General features: G+C 43.3%; 1 protein-coding gene across 3 annotated transcripts in view; it reads right to left on the bottom strand.

The window, feature by feature from the left end:
- The window catches only part of DEPDC1B (DEP domain containing 1B), a 113148-nt gene that overhangs the window by 21434 nt on the left and 71882 nt on the right, over positions 1–19832 (bottom strand). For all 3 annotated transcript variants that reach the window (XM_029576638.1, XM_029576628.1, XM_029576647.1), the window contains one exon: positions 1597–1763. In XM_029576638.1, coding sequence (XP_029432498.1) covers positions 1597–1763 — 167 coding nt within the window. The remainder of the gene's footprint in view (positions 1–1596; positions 1764–19832) is intronic.

Raw genomic sequence — 19832 nt, 5'->3', positions numbered from 1 at the left:
AATCGCAGCATGGTTCGGTATGGTTCCATCCCTGGGGGGGGGGGGGGGGGGATTTCTCCTTCCTCCAGGGAGTCAGCCTCATCCTCCGAGGGGTCTGTATCCCCAGTAGGGAGGCTCTTGCTTAGGAAGGGTACGTCTCGAAGGGCCCGAGAGGTGCTTGGAAGGTCTTGCGTTTCTGGTGGCAACTGGGACAGAGTTGTAGCCGGTACTGAATGTGCTTGGACAAAGGTCTGCACTCCTTTGAAGAATTCCACCCAGGAAAAGGCCCCTGGGTCCATGTTGATTCCAGGCAGCGCTATGGTGGAGGCCCCAGAGGTGCCTTCCCGTGTAGGTGCTGGGATGCAGATACAGAGGTCCGGGGTACTATCATTAGTGGATCCGGATCCCTCTACTGGCTGTGAGGGACCTTGCTTTGGTTCCCCCTGAGCGTCTTCGCATTGCTGGCATAGGGAGGAGGCCACTTCAGGTTGCACAGCTCTCAGGTGGTAGGCTGGGCAGAAGGCCTGTCCCTTGGCCTTCTTGGCATGCGGTGCCATGGTTTGTGCTCTTGGGGAGCTTCAAAACTCATCTGTGCGCGTAGGTGTGCGTGCCGGGAGGCTTAGTTGTGCGCTCTGGGTGCGCCGAAGATGTGTGCGCAGGCTACAACTTGTGCGCCTGGCTGAGATGTGAGCGCCACTGTGCGCACGGCAAGACTTGTGTGCTCGGGCTGTGTATGCGGGCCGCTATGCACCCGGCACAGTTATACACATCGCTGTGCGCACAAGTCGGTTGTGCGCACGGCTCAGTTGAGCGGACAATACAGCAGTCAAGGTGGGGAAATGGCACCAACGACCACACGGACAAGATGGCAACCCCCCCCTGGAGAGTCTCCATGTGTGTGGACCCTCGCACCGGATCAGGGTCTAGCCCAGACAGGGCTGCTCAACCAGATTTAATAGACGCCAGAAGGGACGATCTGTGTGGCTATTTGAGCCTCGGAGACCGGAGACTTAAGAGGTTTCTACCTTACCTGGTCTCGGCGTTTCCCGGTCTCGTGCCGGGCGGTCTCCAGCTGCGGGGGGAGAGGGAATTACCTTCACCACCATGTTCGATTCTACACCCGCTGCCTCTCAGCCACCCTGGGGGCTAAGTCCACGCCGGGAGCCGGCTACCAGACCGAGGCTTGCCTCTGAGGGATCTCGGAAATCACCTCAGGAATTCTCGACTGGGGGAGGGACCCTTAGGTATCACCACAGGAGAGCGGGGCTAGTCTTCTAGAGGTAATTTTTCTTTCTTCCTTGGTTTAAAATTGCTAACACTATTCTAGTGTGTGTAGTGTCCCTATCTGCTTAGGAGACTGAGAAATACTGAAGAGCTGAGCTTCCTGCACGGATATATGTAGGCTGACGTCAGCTTTGAAATCTGACTCTGTCTCCCATCTGCTATCAGGAGTACACTATACTCCATTGGTCCTGAGTTCATCTGGCTACACGCTAGGAAACCACTTTTTGTGAGTAAATTTTTCAACATTTTGTATTTATTACCTATGCTAGGCTATGCAAAATATGTTTAGCACCCAAGCAACATATAAAGAATAAGCTTGCATTAAGTACAAACCAGCATCCTATTCCCCACTGTGTCAGAAAGAGAAGGCATCTCTTTGTTAAGGCTAATTCTTGCCATCATCCTCATTAATAGCTGAAGTTTTCTCCGATTCTCTGGAGGCAGAAGAAGACAGCAAACTTGAAGAGCTTCAATGGCTACCTGCCTTTTCTGTAGAACACCTGATGAAATATTTGGGAAAGAAACAAAAACTAAAATATGAAACCATATAGTACAAAATGTCTCCTGGTGTAAACACAGGGAACATGCTTTTGACCAACATATCCAATTTCTATAGGCAATCTAGAAAACTTCCACTACTGCGTATAAGAGCGTGTCTGAAATTTGAACATTTGTATAAATCGGACTGCTTTTCACCCAAAAAGCGCATTCAGTTTTCATGCTTTCAAGTATACTGTGAAAGAAACTTGTGTGAGAAAGTATGTATAAACAAACATAAATAAAAAGGTACAGTAGCAGATTTTGTGTGGTACAAGAAAGGTGATCCAGGGATTTGCTTTCATATCAAATGGCAAACCTGCTCCATTTAAAACCATGTGACTGACAGGACCTATGCCCCAAGGGAGCAGAGGGAAAGAGTGATAGGATGAGTACTTCAAAGCACAGGGGAAAGTCAGGAAAGGAACAAGATGATAAACCTCACTAGTGAGGCTAAGAGGTCCCTGGGAGAAACAGATTGTTGTACCCCCACCCTACTTCCCTGGTTAAATAAAATGGGGCCATACAACACAGGTAACCTGCCTAAGGTGATCTCAGAAATTGGAGCAGATGCACAGGAGTTGGGTTTTAGGAAAAGAAGCCTTTTCACAAAGAGAAAAAGAAGCAAGAGAGCAATGACAGTGGAGAAAGAAGTGGCTGGTAAGAATGCTGGGAATTGTCCATGTGATGACATTTGTGACAGAGTCATCTGGTAGATTTCTTCTATAAGCTAAGAGGGCCCGAAATACTTCCTCAGAAAATCCAAGTCCACCGAGACTCACCCTCTCAATATCCAGGTTGTGAAGGACAGAGAATGGTTGTTAGGATAGAGTAAGGAATTTTGGTTCTGAGATTACACTTGAACATTTTAGCTGGATAGGTTCTTTGATGGATACTCTTAGTAGAAGAAAAGCCTGCATTTATCTTTGTCAATAAAGCACTAAGAGAAACATCAACCTTTTGTGTCTCATGAGATTTACCAAGATTGTGGTTGCTAGCAATTCAAATATAGGTGACTTGTCCCCAATGAAGAGAGAAAATATCTGCTGCTAGTCTGCCTGATCTACTCATTGAGAAGACTTGCACCTTGCAAAAATAAACAGCCTAGGTAAAAGCCCAATCAATGAAAAAAGTGCTTGCCATGTGCAGGAGTCTAGCAGGTGACAACTTAAACCATCTGTTAAAACAAGACAGGATGAAATCATAGGATGAAGAAGAAAAGGAGGCTCAGAAAGCACAAAGGAAGGCGATCTATAATAGCCGTCAGGATGAAATAAAGAATAGATGCCTGTAGTCTAAAATCAATCCTTTATTGAAGTGGAGACACAAGGGTAGCCCGACTCTGGCCGAGTTTCGCCGTTTCAAACGGCTGCCTCAGGGGCTTACAACAATCTTCTTGAATTCATTAGTTATATATGAACTAAGAATGTAGGGTGATCATATAGAGAGCTGTGTGATCTCTTATACTGCTCCGTCTTGAAGCGTTCGCAAAAACGGATCTCCACTTGTAAAGACAAACATATGTTTGTCTTTACAAGTGGAGATCCGTTTTTGCGAACGCTTCAAGACGGAGCAGTATAAGAGATCACACAGCTCTCTATATGATCACCCTACATTCTTAGTTCATATATAACTAATGAATTCAAGAAGATTGTTGTAAGCCCCTGAGGCAGCCGTTTGAAACGGCGAAACTCGGCCAGAGTCGGGCTACCCTTGTGTCTCCACTTCAATAAAGGATTGATTTTAGACTACAGGCATCTATTCTTTATTTCATCCTGAAGAAAAGGAGGCTGACAGAAGTATGGTAATCTAAGGAAGTATTTCTTTTCAGAAAGGGTAGTGGATGAAAGAACAGCCTCCCAGTGGAGATAGAGTAGTATGTGAATTCAGGAAAGCATGGGACAAGCATATGGGATCTCTAAGGGAGTAGCAGAGATTGTAGAGCTGAATACAGTGTGAATGGCTAGACTAGATAGAAATATGATAGCAGAAAAAGACCATATGGTCTATGTTCTAAGTTAGTTGTCTTAGTCTGCCAGCTAAACAGCCCTTAAGATTGTCCCCTGAGAGATCTCAGTTCTAACCCTGAACATTTTCAAATACAAGAAGTGGGATCTTTTACATGTAGAGCATGACTATTTGGTTAGTTGTTTAAACTAAGGCATTCCTGTTAGCTACTCAGTTTCTGAAGGCCTCTACAGTACAGCCAAGAAACTGATATAAAATCTCTTCTTTTAAGGAACTAAAGGACCCTGGGTTTGCAGCTCTTTTAGATAAACTCTTCAACCCAAGTTGGACACATCAGTGGTCAATAATTAGATACTGAAAAATTTGGAAAGAGAGTTCCCTTGACCACACTGAGGGGAGAGATATCAATTTTTTTTTTTAAACTGCAACGTAACTTGTCTTGACAATTGACTTGCTTGATTCCAGTGAAACAAAAGTACATTGGGCTTGCCTCAGAGGCATGCTGTGGAACAACATGGTAATTTGGAGGGATTTCCAGACGGCATACCCTGCATCAGTGTTTGATAAACTGGAGAACGCAGCTGTCTAAAGTTAAAAGGGGACAGTAGTTTAAATGGGAATGTTGAGATTTTTATAAAACGATCTTCCAACATATGAATGAGAAGACTTTCTCCTAAACCCAAAAACTCAACTTCAGTTTTCACTGGGCAGTAGTGAAGGATTTGGAGCTTTTCTGTTCACATGGTGATTCTTTGAGCCTTACATTTTGGGTAAGAGGGCCCTTGGAAGTTCCTCCTGTGAGAAAAAAAGCTGCACCCCCTTGAACTCTACCCTGGAACTCTTGAGATACAGAAAGTAGGTTGGAGGTTTAAGTGGAGTGGATACGTAGCATGGTCTGATGGTCCTTAATGAACATAAGTTATAATCCACCAAGCAAGGTAAACAAAACTATTTAATAACTGAATTGCTTATTATACTACTAATATTATTCTGGATAATGTTATACAACATCAGAAGTTATTTTAAGGATCCTCATACCAGGGACTCAAACAGTATTTGTCATCTGTTACCCTAAATATAATCCAGGAACTCAGATATGACCATCTTTATCATCTCTCTTTTTTGCACTTTTAATTTTAATGGCACTTCACAAAGTGCAACATGACTAAGTGATATTCTCACTTCAACCTTGTTGAGGTATTGGTCATTTGTGATGGAGTGGGAAGTACAATTTAAATTTTAGGACCAAAAAACTGAAGATCACACCTGCCAAGTTCTAAGATTATATTTTGAGTAAATAAACAAATGGACTGATGAACCCTGGTATGAGGATCATTATTACTTATACACATTAAATCACTTCTATAATCCACTTGAAACGACGTACAAAAATAAAATCACTACAAAATAAATTTCAACACACAATATTACAATACAATACACATCATCCCTAATCCCATATAAGTATACCCACATCCTCTCCCAATAACACCTCACAAACTCTAAAATCCAGACTGAATATCTGCCTCATCGACAACTCCTAACTTACTTCAATTGAAATGTCAAACCAAACAGCCATGACTTCTCTTCTCAAAAAAAATAATCTTTCTGGCCATAAAATTCTCTAGGAAGCTAATGCCAGAAACTAGGTGCTATCACTTATAAAGCTCTTTCCTGGTCCTTTGAAGATTTGACTCCATTAAAGGAACAATAGTTCTTCTGAGCAGCATAATACTTGGCAGAAATACAGAAAAACATTCAGATATTTTGAGCCAAGAGCATTTAGCATTTAAATTTCACTTAGAAATTAAGTGGAAGCCAATGAAATTTTAACAAAGTAGTTACATGATCTCTAGGACCAGACCCCAAAGTCCTCACAGCTGTATTCTAAACTACAGCCTTTTTAGAGCGACCTGCAGTAGTCCTATAAACAGTACATGGCATTACAATAGTCCATATGGGATGTTATCATGAATGCACATTTATGTTTATTAAAAGTTTTTATATATTGCTTATAACAGAAAAACACACTAAGCAGTTCACACAAACCAAAAGCTAAACTACTCAAACAATGCAATAGCACATAATTCACTAAAACACTTAAAACATCTCAAATACATATTAAAAGGAATGCACAGATAAAATCATCAGGAAAAAGCTATTTGAAATAAACAAACAAACAAACAAAAAAAACCCCAAATAACCTATTTCCCATAGCTCGAGAAGTTGCCGACATAATATACCCTGACCGTCCTAATATCAAGGAACAGGTAATACTTCAGAAAATACTATTGTTTACACCAGTTCCCTTAGTCCCTCCCCTGTAATGTTGCACTTCCCCGTTTTGCACTGTCTCAGTTTCTAGCCAAGTCTTTGGCCTCTGTGTGTTCTATGAACAATGAAGTATTTTTTGTAGACAAAAATGCTCCAAGTTGATTAATCAGATGAAGATTTCCCCAGCAGCTACTTTAAAACAGAAGAAAGCAGAAGCCAAAAAGGAAGCTCAGGATCCAAACACCCGGAGGAGACAGGGTCAATAAATGGCCAAACGTTTCTGGGTGAAAACCATCAGGCAACTCTCTTGTTCCTACTTAAAAGGCAGTAGATGTCTTCAAATTCAGTTTTAGTTTGTTACTATCCAGCCATATGGCCACTCTTTCCAGTCCTTTATTCAGCTTATCCAACTCTTCCTCATAATTATGAGACACAGGACAAACACACACCCACACACACACTTTACCCCACTCATGCAAATTCTATCTTTATTAAATCAAAATACCAATATACAACATAAAAACAAATTGCTACAATGCTGCATCTTAAACTCAATTCATAATCCACATTCATCATTCCACACTCACCATGGAAGAGACGGCTGAGGGGGGATATGATAGAGACGGCTGAGGGGGGATATGATAGAGGTCTTGAACGAGTAGATGTGACTAAGATCATGAGAGGTCTTGAACGAGTAGATGTGACTCGGTTATTTACACTTTCGAATAATAGAAGGTCTAGGGGGCATTCCATGAAGTTAGCAAGTAACACATTTAAGACTAATCGGAGAAAATTCTTTTTCACTCAACGCACAATAAAGCTCTGGAATTTGTTGCCAGAGAAGGTAGTTAGTGCAGTTAGTGTAGCTGGGTTCAAAAAAGGTTTGGATAAGTTCTTGGAGGAGAAGTCCATTAATGGCTATTAATCAATTATACTTAGGGAATAGCCACTGCTATTAATTGCATCAGTAGCATGGGTTCTTCTTAGTGTTTGGGTAATTGCCAGGTTCTTGTGGCCTGGTTTTTGGCCTCTGTTGGAAACAGGATGCTGGGCTTGATGGACCCTTGGTCTGTCCCAGCATGGCAATTTCTTATGTTCTTACCATAAAATCTAGAGACGTGAATCAGAAACCGGTTCGGATTCCGGTTCGGATTCACATCTGGGGGTTTTTTTTTTCAATCGGGCCCGATCGCGGTTTTGTTTATCGGCTGCACCTGAGCCGATAAACAAAAAACCCACCCTGACCCTTTAAAACTAATACCTTAGCTTCCCCCACCCTCCCGACCCCCCCAAAAACTTTTTACAGGTACCTGGTGGTCCAGTGGGGGTCACTGGAGCGATCTCCCGCTCCGTCGGCTGCCACTAATCAAAATGGCGCCAATGGCCCATTGCTCTTACCATGTGACAGGGTATCCGTGCCATTGGCTGGACCCTGTCACATGGTAGGAGCACTGGATGGCCCGTGCCATCTTGGGCTCCTACCATGTGACAAGGGCTGACCAATGGCACTGGTAGCCCCTGTGACATAGTAAGGGCAAAGGCTATCGGTGCCATTTTGATTACTGGCAGCCGATGGCCCGAGTGCAGGAGATCGCTCCCGGACCCCCGCTGGACCACCAGGGGCTTTTGGCAAGTCTTGGGGGACCCTCCTGACCCCCACAAGACTTGCCAAAAGTCCAGCGGGGGTCCGGGAGTGACCTCCTGCACTCGGACCGTCGACTGCCAGTATTCAAAATGGCACAGATAGCCTTTGCCCTTACTATGTCACAGGGGCTACCAGTGCCATTGGTCAGCCCCTGTCACATGGTAGGAGCACAAGATGGCACCGGCCATCCAGTGCTCCTACTATGTGACAGGGTCCGGCCAATGGCATGGATACCCTGTCACATGGTAAGGACAAAGGGCCATCGGCGCCATTTTGATTAGTGGCAGCTGACGGCCCGGGAGCAGGAGATTGCTCCAGGGACCCCCCACTGGACCACCAGGTACGTGTAAAAAGTTTTTGAGGGGGTCGGGAGGGTGGGGGATGCTAAGGTATTAAAGGGTCGGGGTGGGTTTAGGGGTTATTTTTGTGTGCCGTTTTTCCCGCCCTCCCCCAAAATGATAAGAGAACCCCCACGATCAATATCGTGGGGTTTTCCTATCATTTTGGGGGAGCCCACGATTTCTGACGATTTTGAAAATATCGTCCGATATTTTCAATCGTCCGAAGCCCGATTCACATCCCTAATAAAATCCACATTCCAATTTTCTTAAACTTTTAAAATTACAAAACAGCTGTATGCTTATAACCTTTAAAGATGCTCTACTTATTTTCACATAAATTGCAAATATAGAGATGACCACATATAAACAGCACAGTCTTTAAAACTTGTGCCAAGTTCGCAAGTCTCTCTCAGACAAATGAAACCAAACAAAACTCTTTGCTGTCATAAAAAGTAACAAGACAGACTCCTCGCTGTATGGAAATAGTACATGGTTGTATACATTATAAGACTACCCCTCTTTGTATAGCTGCAATAGAAAGAGAGAAAGACTGCAAACGTGAAATCTCAAACCTTCACATAAAGGGGCCATATAAAAATTAAACAGGTAAGAGGGAGAAGCCAGATCCTGGGATGACCCCACAATCTAAAATCAAAGAGGCAGGCACCAGCCACAAAAAGCTACTTCAGAGAATTGTTTTTAAAAAATGAAAATTCTTCATTATAAAATTTTCTATCACCCACTCAGATCTTATTCGGGAAAACTGCACCTTATGATGCACCATATCAAGTACTGCAGTGAGGTCTAAATCGATCATTACCTCATAGCTCTGATCCCATTTTTTATAATCATCCACCTATGCCACTAATATAGTCTTTACTCCTTGGTCTCCAAAATTCAGCTTGGTATACATTCAAGACTGAAAACTCCATAAAATCCAAAACACTGAAGGGTCACCACTTTCTCCAAAATCTTGCTAATAAAAGACAAATTGGATACTGGTCTAAAATTATCTTTGTAAGCCTCATCTTTAATATATCCACCAAATGTTAAAGATTCACTAAAGAGAAATTCTTCTACTTATTCTCTTCAGCCACTAAAACAGAGGCTGTTGGTAGCTCATCACAAACGTCCAATCTCTCCTCCCCCTCTCGACCATCTAAATCACCACTCTATTTCAGCCATCATTTTTGCTATCTTACTCTGAAAATCTACAAAATCTTGACTATTCTACATTTTTAGATCCATAATTGGTTCACTCTTAGAGACTGCAGTCACTCTTTACCACCACAAACAATTGTTTGGGTATAGTCCAGGCACCCCTAACTCACTCTCCTTTATGTACTGCTGTTTATTTACAATGTAAAAGTTTTTTGCAAGCAACTAAAAGCATATCTTTTCACTGAACCTTTTAATTGATACTATATTACATTAAATATATTATGTTTAATAGATATCAAATTATGGGATTTTTGTGTTTGTTAATTTTGCTTTTTATTTGTTCTTTTTATGAATGTCTTATTGGAATCTGACAGTATTTTTTGAGTGGGCTAAAAATATTTTTAAAGTAAATGTCACATGGTGTTAATACTATAATGTTTGAGAATGAGAAGTATTCTAATAAGCAATTAAATGGGTAATTTGATAATTGTTCTTAATTTACTTTATCTTTTCCACCAAAACAGTAATCACCCAGGACTACCACATAATTGAGACTTTCTTGCAAGTTTTCACTAAACTTGTTGTTCACAGCCATGATAGTCTGTGGGTGTCCATTGAAGTGGCTCAACTCAATAGAAACTGTACACTTACCCTGGGATCAGATAGAGGAATTTCCATTGCATTTTGAAGAGCACAACATCCCAATCTAGTTGAAGGCATGTAATTTGGGTATCATTAAGAACATAAGAAATTGCCATGCTGGGTCAGACCAAGGGTCCATCAAGCCCTGCATCCTGTTTCCAACAGAGGCCAAAACGAGGCCACAAGAACCTGGCAATTACCCAAACACTAAGAAGATCCCATGCTACTGATGCAATTAATAGCAGTGGCAATTACCTAAGTATAATTGATTAATAGCCATTAATAGACTTCTCCTCCAAGAACTTATCCAAACCTTTTTTGAACCCAGCTACACTAACTGCACTAACCACCTCCTCTGGCAACAAATTCCAGAGCTTTATTGTGCGTTGAGTGAAAAAGAATTTTCTCTGATTAGTCTTAAATGTGTTACTTGCTAATTTCATGGAATGCCCCCTAGTCCTTCTATTATTCGAAAGTGAAAATAACAGAGTCACATCTACTCGTTCAAGACCTCTCATGATCTTAAAGACCTCTATCATATCCCCCCCTCAGCCGTCTCTTCTCCAAGCTGAACAGCCCTAACCTCTTCAGCCTTTCCTCATAGGGGAGCTGTTCCATCCCCTTTATCATTTTGGTTGCCCTTCTCTGTACCTTCTCCATCGCAACTATATCTTTTTTGAGATGCGGCGACCAGAATTGTACACAGTATTCAAGGTGCGGTCTTCACCATGGAGTGATACAGAGGCATTATGACATTTTCCGTCTATTAACCATTCCCTTCCTAATAACTCCTAACATTCTATTTGTTTTTTTGACTGCTGCAGCACACTGAGCCAACGATTTTAAAGTATTATCCACTATGATGCCTAGATCTTTTTCCTGGGTGGTAACTCCTAATATGGAACCTAACATCGTGTAACTACAGCAAGGGTTATTTTTCCCTATATGCAACACCTTGCACTTGTCCACATTAAATTTCATCTGCCATTTGGATGCCCAATCTTCCAGTCTTGCAAGGTCCTCCTGTAATGTATCACAGTCTGCTTGTGATTTAACTACTCTGAATAATTTTGTATCATCCGCAAATTTGATAACCTCACTCGTCGTATTCCTTTCCAGATCATTTATATATATATTGAAAAGCACCAGTCCAAGTACAGATCCCTGAGTCACTCCACTGTTTACCCTTTTCCACTGAGAAAATTGACCATTTAATCCTGCTCTCTGTCTCCTGTCTTTTAACCTGTTTGTAATCCACGAAAAGACATCGCCTCCTATCCCATGACTTTTTAGTTTTCTTAGAAGCCTCTCATGAGGGACTTTATCAAACGCCTTCTGAAAATCCAAATACACTACATCTACCGGTTCACCTTTATCCACATGTTTATTAACCCCTTCAAAAAAATGAAGCAGATGTGTTAGGCAAGACTTCCCTTGGGTAAATCCATGTTGACTGTGTCCCATTAAATCAGGTCTTTCTATATGCCCTACGATTTTGATCTTGAGAATAGTTTCCACTATTTTTCCTGGCACTGAAGTCAGGCTCACTGGTCTATAGTTACCCGGATCGCCCCTGGAGCCTTTTTTAAATATTGGGGTTACATTGGCCACCCTCCAGTCTTCAGGTACAATGGATTATTTTAATGATAGGTTACAAATTTTAACTAATAGATCAGAAATTTCATTTTTGAGTTCCTTCAGAACCCTAGGATGCATACCATCCGGTCCAGGTGATTTGCTACTCTTTAGTTTGTCAGTCTGGCCTACTACATTTTCCAGGTTCACAGTGATTTCGTTCATTTCTTCTCTATCTATGCGTTCTTATATTGACAAGTTAGTGCAGTCATCTTATTACAAACTTCGGTTTTTATGTCCTTTAAAGCCATTGCTTAGTCAGTCTGATTTCCATACTGTTGCACAATCTTTGGTACTATCATTGGACTACTGCAATGCCCTGTTTGTAGGTCTTCCGAATTCTCATTTGCAGGTGTTTCAGCTCATACAAAATTCTACAGTGCGCCTTATTACTGGATCTCCATTACGTAATCATATTTCACCACTTCTGGGTGGTTTGCACTGGCTCCCTATTAGCTGGCTTGTAAAGTTTAAATACTGATTTGGGTTTTCAAGGTCTTACATGAGTGTGCCCTGGCCTGTTTGACTTCAACAATTAGGAAAAGTATCAGCCAACTCAGTGTCTTCGTTCCTCCTCTCAGCATTTACTGGAGATCCCATCGTTTAGTCAGGTGCATTTATCCACGTACAGAATAGATTCAGATAAACGCATATAGCAGGTTCCTCTTTATGGAATAGCCTCCCTGAGGGGTTAAGAACTGCATCTCATTTACTTCACTTTAGAAAGCTTTTGAAATCTCATTTTTTCTCCTTGGCTTTTGCTGATTGTTTATCTTCGGCCTTGCTTGGGGCTTTTACTGGGTTTTGTTGAGGGGTAAGGTTTGCATTTATTTACTAAGGTAACTTGTGATTGTGGTTGTCTTGTTAATGTAAAGTTATTTTATTGAATATGGGTGTTTTAGTCTGCTGAGACTGGAAGATCATGGAAAGCAGAATTGCTTACCTGTAACAGGTGTTCTCCCAGGACAGCAGGATGTAGTCCTCACATATGGGTGACATTAGCAGACTGATACTGTCACAGAAAACTTTTCTGTCAAAGTTTCTAGAACTTTTGACTGGCACTCTGAGCATGCCATGATCCCTGTAGCCACAGGGGTCTCCCTTCAGTCTCGTTTGTAGCAAAAGGTGCTAGCGAAAAAATACAAATAATAAAATGTTTCAGATCCAACTCCGTGGGGTGGCAGGTGCGTTTCATGAGGACTACATCCTGCAGTCCTGGGAGAACACCTGTTACAGGTAAGCAACTCTGCTTTCTCCCAGGACAAGCAGGATGGTAGTCCTCACATGTGGGTGATTAGCAAGCTACAGGCTGACTCATATTTGTTTGGACCAACAACGTACAACTTGTGCAACAGGCACAACTGCTGTACTGCTGGTAAAAATGAGGCAGCCTGAAATCACAGCAGATTGGATATGGAAGGAGTTGGGATTATACTGGAAATAAATTCTTCGAGACGGATTGGCCAAAGGCAGAGTCATGGCGTCCTTCCTTGTCCAGGCAGTAATGTGCTGCAAATGTGTGAAGAGAGCTCCATGTTGCAGCTTTACAAATCTCAGCAATCGGTACCGAACAATAGTGTGCTACTGAGGTTGCCATGGTTCTCACCGAGTGCGCCTTCACTCGTCCTTGGAGAGGAAGGCCTGCTTTGTCATAGCAGAATTCAATACAGTCTGCTAGCCAATTTGAGAGAATTTGTTTGCCCACTGCAACATTTGAGTGAGTAAGCAACATTTGCTTTCTCACAGGACAAGCAGGATGGTTGTCCTCACAAATGGGTGAGTACCGAGCTGAGGATGTCCGGACATGCACCAAATGTATCCAATGGCGTGCAACAGGCACAACAACAGGGGTGAAATTTGGTAGAGGACATCCGCACCCTACCGGGAGGTGGAAGGGTGTTGGTACATCATGCTGGAAAAAGGTTACGCAAGACAGAATGGCCGAAGATGGAATCCTGTCTTCCAGCTTTGTCCAAGCAATAGTGGGCTGCAAATGTATGGAGGGAACTCCAGGTGGCAGCCTTGCAGATATCAGGAAGCGACACCGACCTACTGAAGTCGCCATGGCCCTCACAGAGTGTGCTTTGACACGGTCTTGGAAAGGAATACCAGCTTGCTGATAGCAAAAGGAGATGCAGTCCGCCAACCAGGAGGAAAGAGCCTGCTTACCCACAGGGTGACCTAACTTGTTAGGATGGAAAGAGACGAATAATTGAGTGCTCTTCCTTTGGGCAACTGAACGGTCTAGATAGAAAGCTAGAGCACGTTTACAGTCAAGGGTATGCAGAGTCTGTTCCCCGGAGTTGGAGTGGGGCCTGGGAAAGAAGATAGGTAGTATGATGGATTGATTTATATGAAACTCCGAAACTACCTTAGGTAAGAATTTAGGGTGAGTGCGGAGTACCGCCCGGTCCTGCAGGAGTTTAGTGTAAGGCGGATAGGTAACTAGGGCCTGTAATTCACTAACCCTGCGAGCTGAAGTGATAGCCAAAAGGAATAACACTTTCCATGTGAGATATTTTAGGTCACAGGAGTGAAGAGGTTCGAAAGGAGGTTTCATAAGGCGACCAAGAACCAGATTAAGGTCCCAAGATGGGGCCGGAGGGCGTAAAGGTGGCTTCAAATGGAGCAAGCCTTTAAGAAAGCGTGTTACAAGGGGTTGTACTGAAATAGGGACACCCCCGATACCTTTATGGAAGGCGGCTACTGCACTGACATGCATTCTAATGGAAGAGGTCTTTAGACCTGATTCTGATAGATGCAAGAGATAGTCCAAGAATTTAGAAATTGGACAGGAAAGGGGATCAAGGGACTGAGAAGTGCACCATGATGTATACCTTTTCCATTTATAGGAATAAGATTTTCTTGAGGAAGGCTTTCGTGAAGCGATCAGGACACAAGAAACTGAATCCGAAAGGTTAAATGGCTGAAGGACTAACCTTTCAACATCCATGCCGTCAGGGACAAGGCTTGGAGGTTGGGATGGAGGAGGCATCATTCATTTTGAGTGATCAGATGCGGGTCCTTTCCCAGAGGAATGTGCCTACGGATGGAGAGATCCTGAAGTATGGGAAACCACACTTGGCGTGGCCAGTGCGGTGCTATCAGGATCATAGTACCCCTGTCCTGACGTAGCTTCACGAGAGTCTTCGACAGAAGAGGAAGTGGAGGGAATGCATAAAGCAGACCGGTTGTCCATGTGAGGGAGAATGCATCCCTCGGCCGAGAGTGCTGGCTCCGAATGAGAGAGCAGTAATTGTCCACTTTGTGGTTCTGAGGGGACGCAAAGAGGTCTATGTGGGGATAACCCCATTTGTGAAACAGAGAGGTCGCTACCAAGGGATCGAGCGACCACTCGTGTGGTTGGAAGACACGGCTCAGCTGGTCTGCCAATACATTGTCTGCTCCCGGCAAGTAGGTGGCCCTGAGGTACATGGAGCGGGAGAGGGCTTCTGCCCAAATCTGCGCAGCTTCCTGACACAGAAGGAAGGAGCCTGTGCCTCCCTGCTTGTTTATGTACCACATGGCCACCTGGTTGTCCGTCTGAATTAAGATTGTGTGGTTCGATAGGCAATCTTGAAAAGTCCTGAGAGCATATCGGATTGCTCTCAGTTCCAAGAAATTTATCTGGTTTTTGGCTTCCTCTGGTGACCAGAACCCTTGAGTTTGTAAATTGTTTACATGGGCTCCCCAACCGATGTTGGAAGCGTCGGTGGTGAGGATTACCTGAGGGTCTGGTGGAAGAAAAGGCAAGCCCTGTAGGAGGTTGAATTGATTTGTCCACCAGGCAAGAGACAGACGGAGTGCATCGGTGATGCGAACAATGGAGGACAGAGGCTGAACAGCTTGGGCCCATTGCAATCTCAGAGTCCATTGCATGACTCTCATGGCCAGGTGGGCCATGGGAGTCACATAAACTGAGGAGGCCATGTGTCCCAGCAGAATGAGGAATTGGCGAGCTGTTGTGCGTTGAGACTGCAACTGGCAAGCTAGGGACACAAGGATTTGAACTCGTTGATGAGGAAGGAAGGCTTTGGCCTGTAAGGTGTCCAAGTCCGCCCCAATGAAGGATAAGGTTTGAGATGGGACTAAATAGGATTTCTCGTAATTGACAAGAAACCCTAGAGAAAGTAGAGTTTGAATTGTCAGGGTCAGGGAGGACCAAGCGATTTGCTGGGTTGGGGCCCTGATTAACCAATCGTCCAGGTAGGGGTAGACGTGGACACCTTTCCTTCCTGAGGAACGCTGCAACCACCACGAGGCATTTGGTGAAGACCCGTGGTGCGGATGCCAGGCCGAAAGGTAGCACTCGGTATTGGTAGTGATTTCGGCCTACTAAAAAACGGAGGTATTTGCGATGAGATTGAGTTATCGCAATGTGAGTGTAGGCATCTTTTAGGTCTAGAGAGCAGAGCCAGTCCCCTCTTTGCAGCAGAGGGAGAAGCGAGCCCAAGGTTACCATCTTGAACTTCTCTCTGTAAAGGTACTTGTTGAGGGCCCGTAGGTCCAGGATTGGTCGAAGTCCTCCTGACTTTTTTGGGATCAGAAAGTACCTGGAGTAGAACCCTAGTCCTTGTTGTGAGAGAGGAACGGGTTCTATAGCGTTTGACTGGAGGAGAAGGGATACCTCCTGCTCTAGAAGAACAGAGTGATCGGTGAGTCTCCATGCCTGCCGGGGTGGGGAGTCCGAGGGGAGAGACAGGAAGTTGAGGTGGTAACCCTGTGCAATTATCGCTATCACCCATTGATCTGTGGTGATATGGTGCCATTTTTGTAGAAAACAGCCTAACCGACCTCCTACTGGTATGGTTGGAAGATGGATGTGGCATCTGCTCTCTAATTGAAAGTCAAAAACCCGATGCAGGGCCAGGTTGTGGAGCTGCTGCGGGCTTTTGTTTTCGAGACTGGCGAGGCTGAGTTCTATGGTAAGGCCTCGCAGGCTTAGACTTGGCTAGTGGGGGATAATACTTCCGTGGACGGAAGAATGACTTTTTTGAGTCCTTCTTAAATGGTTTAGAAGGCAAGTCAGAAGGAATAGATGAAAGCTGTTTAAGTGTCTCATGATGATCCTTTAGTTCAGCAACAATTTGCTGAATTTGCTCACCAAATAAAATTATCCCCTAGACAGGACAAATCAGAGAGCCTGTCCTGAACTTCTGGGCGAAGGTCAGACGACTTAAGCCAAGCCCAGCGTCTGGCAGAGATGGCCGTAGCAGAAAGTCTAGTGGAAGTATCAAAGATGTCATAAGCTGTTCTTATTTCATGCTTCCCAGCTTCAAATCCTTTATTTAGTAGGGACTGAAGCTGTGACTGGAACTGCTCTGGCAAGGCATCTGAGTACTCCTGCATTTGTTTCAGGATGACCCTATTGTATTGGGTCATATATAATTGATAAGAAGCTATTCTGGAAATCAGCATAGCTCCTTGGTATACTTTCCTACCTATACTATCTAGGAATTTATTTTCCTTAGTAGGAGGTATGGAAGAATGTGGCTTTATTCGTTTAGCTTTCTTTTGAGCTGATTCTACCACAACAGAGTGATGGTCTAATTGTGATTTCTGAAAGCCAGGTGCTGACTGTACGCGATAGGTAGAGTCAGCTTTTTTGTTTACTGGAGCAACAGATCCAGGGGATTCCCAATTCTTTTTTAGAAGGTCCAGAAAAACCTGATGAATTGGAATAGAAGTGATGACTTTAGGGGCATCCAAGAATTGGAGCAACTCCATCATCTGGTGCCTGTCATCTTGCTCTGATTGAAGCTGAAAAGGGACCAACTCCGACATTTCCTTCACGAAATTTATGAAAGAGAGGTCCTCAGGAGGAGAACGCTTTCTACTCCCCGCAGGAGAGGGTGGTGAAGGCAAATCATCGGTGTCAGTAGAGGTATCATCACCCCAGGTGTCATAAGGATCAGGTTGCTGACCTGTAGGACCATGAGGGGGCTGTGTACCTGAAGGCCCCGGTTGAGGCTCCGAGAAATTCGAAGGAATTACCGGGGGCATCGAGAATGTCCTCGATGGAATCGGTGTCAGGGATCGGTACCGGTGTCGGCACCGAAGGAATCGGCGCCGACATCGAAATTATCGGTGGAGCTGATGTGCGTATCGCCCCCGAGGAAAGTATCGGTGGCGAGGGACGACAAGGCACCGATGGAACTACCCCCGAAGGGGGGATCCGGAACGGTGTTTCTCCACCTGATGAGATCGGTTTGTTTTTTTAAAAAGGCATTTGCAAAACCCTTGAATGCATATGCTATTAAGAGTGAAAATAAACGCCAGTTACTTAGAATTTTTATAGGTGTAACTTTTCTTTCACTTTTATTCAACTTGTTGAAGGGCCTGCTTACTGTGCGATAGAGATGTGAATCGGAACCGGAATCGGTTCTGATTCCGGTTCCGATTCACATCGTGATTTTTTTTCGTCCGGCCCAATCGGGATTTTTTTTTTTTGTTTGTTTGGGTTTTTTTTTTGTTTTTGGTTTTTTTTTTTTTTTAAATCGGCTGCACCCGAGCCGATAAACAAAAAACCCACCCCGACCTTTTAAAAAACTAATCCCTTAGCTTCCCCCACCCCCCAAAACCTTTTACAGGTACCTGCTGGTCCAGTGGGGGTCCCGGGAGCGATCTCCCACTCTCGGGCCGTCGGCTGCCACTAATAAAAATGGCGCCGATGGCCCTTTGCCCTTACCATGTGACAGGGTATCCGTGCCATTGGCTGGCCCCTGTCACATGGTAGGAGCACTGGAGGGCCCACGCCATTTTTAAAGATGGCGCCGGAATGGGAAAACAAATCTCAGGTACTGCTAAAGGACTTATTTGAAATAAGTATACTTTCTGTATACAAATTCTCCAACTTTTAAAAAAGCTTAGCATAATCACATAAGAAACTTTCACAATTGTGTTGTGTAATGGTTAAAAGCATCCCCATAGCAATGAATCTTTCTTGGACTAAAAAATCAAAACCGTATTCTGCACAATACAACCGGTTCTTTTTTAAATGTATCATGATGACTGATGTAGGTAAGAATTGACAAAAAAAAAAAAAAGGATTATACAAAACAGGTAATAGCACAGATATAGGATTACCATACAGCTCTTCATTTGTAGGAAGAAGCTGAGTCAATCCTAGTTTTACTCTCACTCCATGCAAGGAGATTTATATTTCCAATTTCTTAAGAAGCAAATATAAGCCCATGTGTACTTACAATGGGTAGAAAAGCAGGACTGGCTCAGCCTTTCCCTAAGGTTATGAGGTGACGTTACACTGATGCCACAACAATTACGTAAGGCACTAATCATGCATGTTGCCAGATATAAATTAACAGCTAACCCAAATGATGATTAATATTTCGTCAAGATATAGTTCATTTACACACAATTTGCTAAGCCTGCATCAGCTGCTGAAACGTCTAACAACTTCAAGTTAAGGAACGTCGTCAAGTGTCAACCCCTTGCTCCCACTGCTGTCTAAATATAGCACCACTCAATATCAGGCAAAGTATTTAATTTTACTTAAACCTGTTAGGAATGCAAAAGCAAATAGTGTCTGCCTTATGCACATTCTTACAACTTAATCATTTCGAAGCAAAGAGGTTGTCATGTTTAGTAAAACAGCTACTACTGAGCCACAGAAATCTAATACAATATTTTAATGTGTATTAGGATAGGGACGTTACTAAATTTGAAAAATGTGTCTTAGAGACTTAAAAAATAAAACAAAAAATAATTTGTCTTATCACGGAAATACATAATGATACAGACTAAAACACATGGACCATACTGCCAGATTGTTTTCATTCACATTGTGACTTAGACGTGAACGTGTCTTGCCATTTTTAGAAAAGCACCCTTATTTAAACTGACTTAGTTCCACATTCAAACTGGGTAATCAGAATTTTTAAACAATCTCCAACCAAGAGAGAAAATCTGTTGGACACGGGCTGCTTTTTGCTGTACTTGTGTGTCCACTTACAAACTATTTACAGTGAAATAGCTTATAAGTGGACATGCAACAAGAGCTTTTTTTTTTTTTTTTGCCATGGACTGCAAGGTTTTCCCCGATACAAAATGTCAAAATGCAGTGGACTTTTTTCACCTATGCAATCAATGGGCACTTGAAACCTCAAGTGCTGTCTGAGCTGTATTGTTTCCTTAGTATTGAGAAAAATAATTTTACCTCATCGTATATTTGATGCTTTGAAAGATTTTGCACAAAATTAAAGACAGCTAGCTACACACACATGCACACTCCTACTCCCATCCCTTTAAAAACCTGGTCCTTTTATAACAATTTTGGTAACTCTTGGTTGTCCACTAAACTGAGTGGAAGGCAATCAAAATATTGCAACATAAAGAAGCTCCCCATT

The sequence above is a fragment of the Rhinatrema bivittatum genome, chromosome 1, assembly GCF_901001135.1.
Source record: "Rhinatrema bivittatum chromosome 1, aRhiBiv1.1, whole genome shotgun sequence".
In the NCBI taxonomy this organism is placed as follows: domain Eukaryota; kingdom Metazoa; phylum Chordata; class Amphibia; order Gymnophiona; family Rhinatrematidae; genus Rhinatrema; species Rhinatrema bivittatum.
This window is presented reverse-complemented; position numbering and strand designations above follow the sequence as displayed.